Below are 9,744 nucleotides of genomic sequence, written 5' to 3'. Positions count from 1 at the left end.
AGAGAGGGAGAGGGGGGGGAGAATAGATGCCTGTTGATCACTAACTGGAGAGCTATTTCTCTCAGTTGCTTTTGTTTTCTACTGATTATCTTTCCCCTTCGGAACTTTTCCCCTTCCTTTGCTGAATCTTCTTCCTTCTGCTTAGAATGCCATTTGCCTAACTTCTTTTTTTTTTCCCCATGAAAGCTGAATTCTGTAGCCACTTACTCCAGGAAGTCTTCCCTGGCTTCTCCCATCTTTACTGTTCTTTAACACTCGTGAGTATCTTTTTCCTGCAATCCCCTATCTAGACCCTTATTAGCAAGCTGCTTGAGAACAAGCTACCCCATGTCAACAAACACAGGCTTCCTTGGCTTAAAGCTGATACAGTATTTTATATCACTAAGAATATTCACTCTACAGCTAGAGATGTGAGACACTGTAGATGTGTGACTATCCCAATTTCATAGGAAAAGAAGTATCAGGGAAAACGCCTGGGTGAACAGAAAGCACACCATTGAATGAATGAACTCAACCTAGATTGGTTTATCATTATACATTTTTTTCACTCAAAAATCAGTGACATCAAAAGAACAAAAACATTCAGCTATCTAAAACTAAAACCCGTATATTTAAATATATTACATTTGAATTTAGTTAGATCATAAAAAAAAGTGTCCAAAAAGTTTTTATTCTTTAAAAAGTGCCCCAACAAAACACTATAATCACAGACTAACAATGGCGACACTGCCCTGAACTAGGCATTTCTCATTGCACTAGGAATGGATCAATGAGCTGCAAATAACCCAAAGAAAGACAATTTGGATTCATGTTTTGAACTATGTCCGTGTGCTGTATTGTGAATGGTCACACACAAAGGTACAGTGCCAGACACTAACGAGTTCTCAGCACACTTGCTTTAGAACCTACTTCTTAATTTTTAAGGAGACAGATGTAACCAAAGGGTGAAAATCTTAGACTGCCAACTCTTTAGGTTAAAGATAAGGCCTAGAAATTATAGAACACATAAATAAAAGAAGTAGAAAATTTCTAATTTGAAATTATTAATTTAGAAATCTAGTTATTTTTTGTTTTTCAAGCTCTCAAGAAAAGAAAGTTTTATATGTGTGTGTATGTGTGTGCATGTCCATACACACGCACCTTCATAGGTCAGATGCTTTACATATGCTGTTTTCTAATCCTTAACAGCCTAAAAAGGAGACATCAACCCCAGCATTTTAAAACTGAATACGCAGACACTATAAAAATTAAATCATAAGCTGGGCATGGCATTCAGGAGGCAGAGGCTGGTAGAGCTCTGTGAGCTGAAGGTCAGCCTGATCTATATAGAGTTCTAGGACAGCCAGGGCCATGTAGAGAGATCCTATCTCAAATGACAACAACAAAAACAATTTAAATCACATGTCTACTGCCACACAGCTTGTGGTAGACTTGCCTGTAAAGTTTTGTTTATATACAAGTAGCTTTTCAGTCCCAAGAAGCAAACTCAGACATGCAAAATTGAGAATTTTTATGGCCAGAAATAAAAATTAACCTCAATTTACATATAAAAAGCTTACCTCAAGGAAAATGAATTTCTATGAGTAATAAATCCCAAAACTCCATTTCACACTGTCTAATAACAGCCAAGTAATTACTCCAAAAAGCTTCTGAATCTAATATAAATATTAAAAGCATACCTTTTAAAATCTAATATATATACTTCCTCACAGATTTACTGCTAAAGATGGCCAATTAAAAAGTCCTCTGATTCTTCAATCTCTACACATTTTAGTGTGTTTGTATGCAGGTAGGTGTTTATGGTATGCATTCATGTGCATGCATGTGGAGGCCAGAGGTCAAAAGCAAGTATCTTCCTCAGTCGTTCTCCTCCTTATTTATAGAAACAAGGTCTCTGACTGGAATCCAGTGCTCGCAGTCTGGGCCGGCAGACTGTCCAGAGAGCTCTAATGGTCAGCTTGTGTCTACCTACCAGGCACTGAGCACTGCAGGCACCGGGCACATGTTGCACACCCAAATTTAATATGTTCTAGGGATCCAACTCAGACCCTAGATCCTCATGTCTATACAGCAAACATTTAACTGAACAAAATATCTACCCACTCCCACCCCAAATTACCTATTGCCTCTATCATTCAAGGAGGCAGTTACTAAATCAGGCATTAAGAAAAAGACCCTGGGAAAAACTGAGACTGAATGAAATCCTAACTTGTTAATTATATAACTCTTAGCAGATCCTTCACCCTTTCTAGGTGTCAATATTTTTAAAAAAGGGCTACATGCCTAACCCATAATCTATTGCAATGAAAAAATGAGGTGCATGCATAAAGCAGTCCACATAGCACCTGCTAGGGTGGACTTCCCAGCAGACTTATAAGGGTGATACTTCTTTGTTTTATTGGGATATTTAGTATCTAGTAAAAGTTTGATTTCATAGCCAGGAATGGTAGCCTATATCTGGAATTTCAGCATCCAGGAAGACTAGAAAGGAGGATTGCCATGAGTTCAAGATAAGACTAAATATGGACTGATAGAGTGTTTCAAAAAACTAAAAGCAACAAGAGAGAAACCATTCTCACTGTTACTATTCTAAGACCTTATTAAGTCTTTTTTTATTAGATATTTTCTTTATTTACATGTCATACAATATCTCCTTTCCCAGGTTCCCCTCTGGGAAAAAAAAAGAAATAAAATAAAATAAACAAAAAATAAGAACAAACCCCTGTTCCCTCTCCCCTCCCCCTGCTCACTACCCTACTCTCGATCCTGCTTACTGGACCTGGCATTCCCCTACACTGGGGCATAGAACCTTCACAGGGCCAAGGGCCTCTCCTCCCATTGATGACCAACTAGCCCATCCTCTGCTATACATATGCTGCAGGAGCCATGAGTCCCACCATGGGTACTCTTTGGTTGGTGGTTTAGTCCCTGGGAGCTCTGAGGGTACTAGTTAGTTCATATTGTTGTTCGTCCTAAGGGGCTGCAAACCCTTCAGCTCCTTGGGTCCTTTCTCTAGCTCCTTCATTGGGGACCTTGTGGTCAGTCCAATGAATGGCTGTGAGCCTCTACTTCTGTATTAGTCAGGTACTGTCAGAGCCTCTCAGGAGACAGCTTGAAACACTTTCAAAGTCAAAAGGATTTTTAGTTTCTTTTTCTGATACTGCCTTTCAGTATCAGGAAAACGTATTAACTGACTTGCAAACAAAATCCATATTTTACAATAGAATTTAGCACTTTAAATATCTTATATAAAATGTTGATGCAATTTAAAATGTAAGCTTATGCATATAGACAGACAGAGATACTTCATGATAATTTGCCTACAGAAATAACATTTTCTTCAGTCCAGTCAATTCTATCATTCACCACTAGAGGGAGCTACAACGCAGGAGAAGATTTATGCAACGTCCCAAAATTGCTAAATTTTTTCATCTTATAAAATATATTATCAGCTTTCTTATTAAAATATTTTAATTGATAAGAATACTAAATTCTTTTTGGAGGCTTTAAAGAATGAGACTCATTAACATAATACACTATATATTTATGTTCAACATCTGTTTTTTTTGATCACTTATGTTTCAGTAAAGTTTTAGTCTTTCTTTCCACCTTAAAAGAATGAGGAAGAGTTCTTCTACCTGCTTCATAGACCGCTTTAGTTCCAGTGCCTGGACAGTGCAACACATTAGATGGTCCATGGATACTTACTGCTGAACACATGGATGAATACCGTTCCATGTGTTAATTTCAAAGTTAGAAATGCCTCATTAGATATTAAGTAGAGCAAACGTACAGACTTTGGATTTAAAAAAAAGGTCTAAGATCAGGCTAGTAATAGTCTGGTTGGTTATACAGATGGCCCATGAGATGGGCTAGGTTATTAGGAGTTCACAACAGAATCCCTCTTCCGTGATTTGACTGAAAGAGGGAAGTGGGCAATAAAAGAAGAACACTGACAACAAAATTAATTGGGTTTAATGCATATCAATGGATTTTATTAGTGCTTTACATGGTTCCTTGAGCTTAGTATTGTTAACTTTTTGTTTCCTAAACATAACCAACACCCACAATATAACATTAGTGAATTTTAATTTATTTTAAATGAAACAAAGATGACAGAAATGTATTGTGAATCCAAAATGTTCTCGATCTAATTTTTTCTATCTTTTATAGGTGTATGTAGGATCTGACTCCAGATTTGACTGTGATTTTTAATTCACTTTTATAAGTTCTTCCTAAAGCACAGTATCATCTTTCAAAGTGACTATTTCACCAGTGTGTGAAGTACCTACTTATATAATTACACTAACAGACCAAAGCATTAAAAGGCCTTAGAAGTTCAAGTCCACTTATGAACCTTAGAGAGGTTCAAAAGCTCACTTATGAAAACAGAACGGCCAGACTGACTAACACAGTGGTTTTACCCAGGCATATAATATAGTACATGAGTCTAATCCCATCACTGGCAGATCTCTGACTTCCAGGTCAACATGATCTACAAAAAGAGTCTCAGGACAACTAGGGATACACAGAGAAACTTTGTTTTGGAAAACAAAAAGCAAACAAAAAGCTGTTTTAAAGAGACAATGGAAAATAAATGACCCACGTAAATGAAGTAGCCATTGCAGGGCAGAGCTTTCCCTGTAGCAGCACGGTGTTCTCCTATTGTCCTTTCCTCCTGTACAGTCACAGGCTACTGAGCAGCAGCTTCGCCTGCGTTCAGCAGGACTAGCAATGGTGCACCAGGCTTAGCTATAATCAGTAATTATGCACTGGGAAGTCATTTCATCATAATAAAACAATATAGTGGACAGAGAGGCTAAGTAGAAAAAAAGATTGCCTATGAGACTCACTTAACCAACAAGTGTCCCTGTTGATGTTTTATAAAGTGAACCTGAACTCTCCAGAGTCTGTGGGAAGAATTAAAGCACTTGGATAGAGTTAAAACATCTGCCTAAAGAAGAAGAAAAGAAGATTCTCTAATCTATTTTTGATAATTTAAAACCGTCTTAAAACTAAAACAGATGATCTGCCTAATTTCTAACCTATCTTCCCAGTGAGTACACACAGTGCAGATTCCTCGGCATTCGCTGGTTCATAATGTATGATAGTTGTCCTAATTCTTAGGTTGGTAAGACAGCTCAACAGATAAGCACCTCAAGCTCAAGCATGGCCTGTAGCTCTGACCCCCAGCACCCAACTGAACGTCTACCCATAACCCCAGCACCCAACTGAACGTCTACCCATAACCCCAGCACCCAACTGAATGTCCACCCATAACCCCAGCACCCAACTAAATGCCCACCCATAATCCCAGCACCCAATTGAATGCCCACCCATAAACCCAGCAACCAACTGAATGCCCACCCATAACCCCAGCACCCAATTGAATGCCCACCCATAAACCCAGCAACCAACTGAATGCCCACCCATAACCCCAGCACCCAACTGAATGCCCACCCATAACCCCAGCACCCAATTGAATGCCCACCCATAACCCCAGCACTTGAGAAGCAGAGGCAGAGGTCCTGAGAAAGCTCAGTCTATGAACTCTAAATTCAAGTGAGAGACCCTGCCTCAAAATATAAGGTAGAGAGCAGCTGAAGACACTCAGCATCAACCTCTAGGCTCACATACACACACATGACCCTGAATACACATATGCACCCACACAAACTACCACGAACACACACACACACACACACACACACACACACACACAAAGGCAGTGTATTCTCACCAAATAATGGATTAAAAAAACATTTCAGCCACTCGTGTGTGTGTGTGTGTGTGTGTGTGTGTGTGTGGTCTTTCTCAAACATTAGTAGTACAGCAATTTCACCAGACTTCTAGAGTATAATAACCATATATCTAATAATATATACACAACTGACCTTTTTCTCTTTAATCATTTAAAAATAAACACATTATAGTGGAAAGCTGCTCAAAACTCGTAATAGATTGTGTGTGTGTGTGTGCACGTGTGCATGCCTGTGTTTATATGTGGACTGTGTGTGTTTATGTATGGAGTGCATGTGTTTCTGTGCAGAGTGTGTATGTTTATGTGTGGAGCGTATGCGGTAAGTAAACACAGGTAAGCATGCCTGTGGCGTGCACACGGAGGGCACATGTGAGTGGCAGCTATCCTTCCCTGTCCTTCTTGGCCGTGTTTTGTGGCAGGCGCTCTCCCTGAATCTGGAGGTTGAGTTTTTCACTTCACTTTCTCAGCTTGGCTGGCAGGAGTCAGCCCCAGACAACCTCCTGCTTCTGCCCCAAGGGAGCTGGAGGCACAGGTACACACAGTCCCCACCCTTCTTGTTACATGGGCGATGGGATCTGAACTCAGGAATTCACAGTTGCACAGTAAGCTCTCTCAAGCAGTGAGCCATCTTTCTAGCCCCTTACAACCATCTTTTCACAAACAAGAACAAAACAAAATGCTGCTATAAAGACAGGGAAAGTCAACAAAATACAACCATAACAAACTTATCTAGTGAAATTGTTACTTCCTAGCATGGAATTCACAGTGAGATTACTGATGTGATCATCTTTACTGAAAACTGGGAAATTATCAACTCATGTATTTGTTAATTTTTTTCTCAAATTATCTTATCAAATACCTAGATTTTATTTTTGCTCCCACCATGGTATTAGAGATCAGAACCCAAGGTCTTCTACATGCTGGGCAAGAACTCTAGCAGTGAGCTATCCTGAGTCCTTGCTTTTCTGCTCTGGAGTCTTACTACGAAGCTTAGGTTGGCCTTGTACTTAATATGACACCAAGGCTGACTTCAAACTCGATCCTCCTACCTCACCTCCCAAATGCTGGGATTACAGGCATGCGCCAGCAGTACCGGGATTACAGGCACATGCCAGCAGGCTGGGCTCCATTAGGCCACTGTTCTGTTGTGCAAGCACTTGACCCTCCACACACCAGGTCACACCCTACGTGAGCCATATCCCCATTCCTCCATTAAGGTTTGATCACTAAAAGAGCTTTAAAAAAACAGACTTTTTTTCCTGAGTATTCATGACTACAAAATTATGTTTTGGCTATAAAACCAGATTAATGTCCTCCTTTAAATGAGAAGCTGGTTTATAGCACAATTCAATTTCCTTTTTCTTATTTCCAATCTGAAATGGGAACTACTACAGAAACAATTTGAGGTGGGGATGGCAGCAGGGAATTGCACTAAAAAATTCACAGAAAGGAATGTTCAAGAATATCCATAGTTCACTTCATAAACATATATTGATTAAAAGGTGCTACCCTAAAGCCAGTAACAGGGGCACGTGCTTATAGACCCATCTACATAGGGAGGCTGAGGCAAGAGGGTTATATGCCTAGGAACTCAGGGACAGCCTGGGCCACACAGCAAGACTCCATCTCAAAATAAAAGGGCAAGGGAGACTATGGAAACAGCTTGAATATGAGAACCCATGCAAAATGGCAGTGCTGGAGAGGCAGAGAGGCAGGTCCTTCCAAGTCTCTGGTGAGAGAGCCTTGTCTTACACATGAGATGGAAAACAACCAAGGACCAGCACGAACCCTGTCCTCTACTCCACATGCATTGACATACACATGCATACATGCATCTTTGTGCATGTGGTGCATGTGTCAAGTACTATACCCTAGATACTTCTGTCAAGTATTTCATTCACTACAAAATTTAAAACCTATATAATTTTAAATATAAAATTTAAAATTTATAGAGTTTGCTATAAAAGTTAATTTCTCTGAAGCACATCACCAGGTATATTTTACAATGATGCGTTTACACCATAAAAATTAATTTCTACAGATATTTTGGTTTAAAAACTCTATATTTCATGAGCTAAATGAGAACAATTGTAGAAAACAAGATGCTGATTTAATTAGATTTTGTGAATGGACATATTTGGAGAAAGAGAAAGCTGTCAACATGTCTTATCATTCTCCTCTTCCCATGTCTTCTTCCTCTCCTGGCTGACTTCTAGCAATTTCAGCTACTTGGATAAAATGTAAATTGGCAAGATATATTTCTGGACTTAAATATACTTTACATTAAAATGTTATAAACATAATCTCTTATTTGAGAAATACATATCCCAATGTAGAAAAACATCCAATATATATTTTTATTTTGTATTACATTTGAAGTTTACCATTTTAAGATTTAGTATGTACCTCTACTGATCTTTAAAAATGCCTTTTGCAGTAGTCAAATCTACTAATGTATACAGTTTTCCTTTAAAAAAAAAAACTTGAGCCTTTTGGTACATTAGTTTATAACCTGATTTTCAGAAATGTGGAACTATTATTTCTTTACCATAAGACTGAATAACAAGAACACCTTCCCACACAAATATAAAACTGGTTTTAACATACTTCTACTATTAACTAGTTTGAACTTAGCTCACTAAGTCTACAGTCTATCAAGTTAATGGTTTCATATGCACAGAGGAAACATGAGGCACAGAGGTTATCCACTGTAGATTTCTCCATATGATATGAGCACATTAGCCTTTGAGTCTGACTTAAGTCTGAGTTTGTTTTTTTGTCCAAGTATAATTTATGCTCAGATCTAGCCCTACAAAATTGCCAAAATTGTTGATGTGCATGAGATTCTAACATGCTGGCAGTGGTTCAGATCAGCCAGCAGAACTCCCAGCTGTGTTTGTACTTGATCTTGCTCCCTCTTTCCCCAATACTTTAAACCTAAAAATGGTCCAAGTTACTGTTGGGAAAAGCTTAAGTTCCCTTTAACACTGAGACACAAAGTGAGGCCAAGCATAGAAGAAAGGAACAGGATGCAGAGACTGACATCAGCAGGTTACATGTAGGCTCTGAGGAGAGTGATGAATACGGTGATGGTCACAGCAGCAGTAAAGGCTAACACACTCATGGAGAGCTCTTCAGTCTGCCCAATCGATTCAAAGGTAAGGAACCAAGTCTGTGCGCGCGTGCGTGCGTGCGTGCGTGCGTGCGTGCGTGCGTGCGTGCGTGCGTGCGTGTGTGTGTGTGTGTGTCCATGTTCATTCAGAGGGTATCAAATCCCATAGAGCTAGAGTTATAGGCATCTAATGCTCAAACCTCTAGCTCCAGACTTCAGAGAGAATAGCAAGTGCTTTTAACCAATGAGCCACCTCTCCAGCCCTACCCCCACCCCAGGCCTATGCGCTTAGTCACTGTACTTTCATTGTCCATTTTCTCTAATCTAATAGAAAGCATTGATTTAACACCACTATGTACCTGTTAGCCTCCTGGGATGCCATACTATGCAAGTGTTTACTATATAAGAACTATCAAGCTGGGTGGTGAAAGGATAAACAAGATCAGTAAATGGCTTTGCCCTCAGGCCCTAAACAGAATACACAAAGTGTGGCTCATCAGTAAAGACTTTTACAGTTTTATCATAATAGTTTATAAGCAATTGTTATTGATAACTTCCAAAACCTACAAATTCCCTGATAAGTCTTCATAAAGCGACATTCCTCCCCTGGCCAAACTGCTCATATACTTTAATAACACAGTAAGGTTAAAAGAGAAACCGTGAGAAGCGTGCCATTAGCTTACATTCTCAATGACAAATGTCCACTCTTTGTCTTCAAATTCTTCTGCATGCGGGTCCTGTAACAAAAGGAAATTATGAAAAGAAGAAAACACACATCTCTAATCCAATCAATCCAGTCAAGAAAACACAAATTGCTTGTTTGCAGGTTTACTAACTTTTTCAAAGGAAGGAGCAAAACATCCTTAAAAAA

General features: G+C 39.2%; 1 protein-coding gene across 20 annotated transcripts in view; it reads right to left on the bottom strand.

The window, feature by feature from the left end:
* Nucleotides 1-9,744, bottom strand: part of Ehbp1 (EH domain binding protein 1) — a 305,768-nt gene that overhangs the window by 201,273 nt on the left and 94,751 nt on the right. For all 20 annotated transcript variants that reach the window (XM_031338017.1, XM_031338018.1, XM_031338016.1 and 17 more), the window contains one exon: nucleotides 9,557-9,610. In XM_031338017.1, the coding sequence (XP_031193877.1) occupies nucleotides 9,557-9,610 (54 nt within the window). The remainder of the gene's footprint in view (nucleotides 1-9,556; nucleotides 9,611-9,744) is intronic.

The sequence above is a fragment of the Mastomys coucha genome, unplaced genomic scaffold, assembly GCF_008632895.1.
Source record: "Mastomys coucha isolate ucsf_1 unplaced genomic scaffold, UCSF_Mcou_1 pScaffold22, whole genome shotgun sequence".
NCBI classification, from domain to species: Eukaryota; Metazoa; Chordata; class Mammalia; order Rodentia; family Muridae; genus Mastomys; species Mastomys coucha.
Note: the sequence above shows the minus strand (reverse complement) of the source record. Positions and strands in the feature narration are given on the sequence as shown.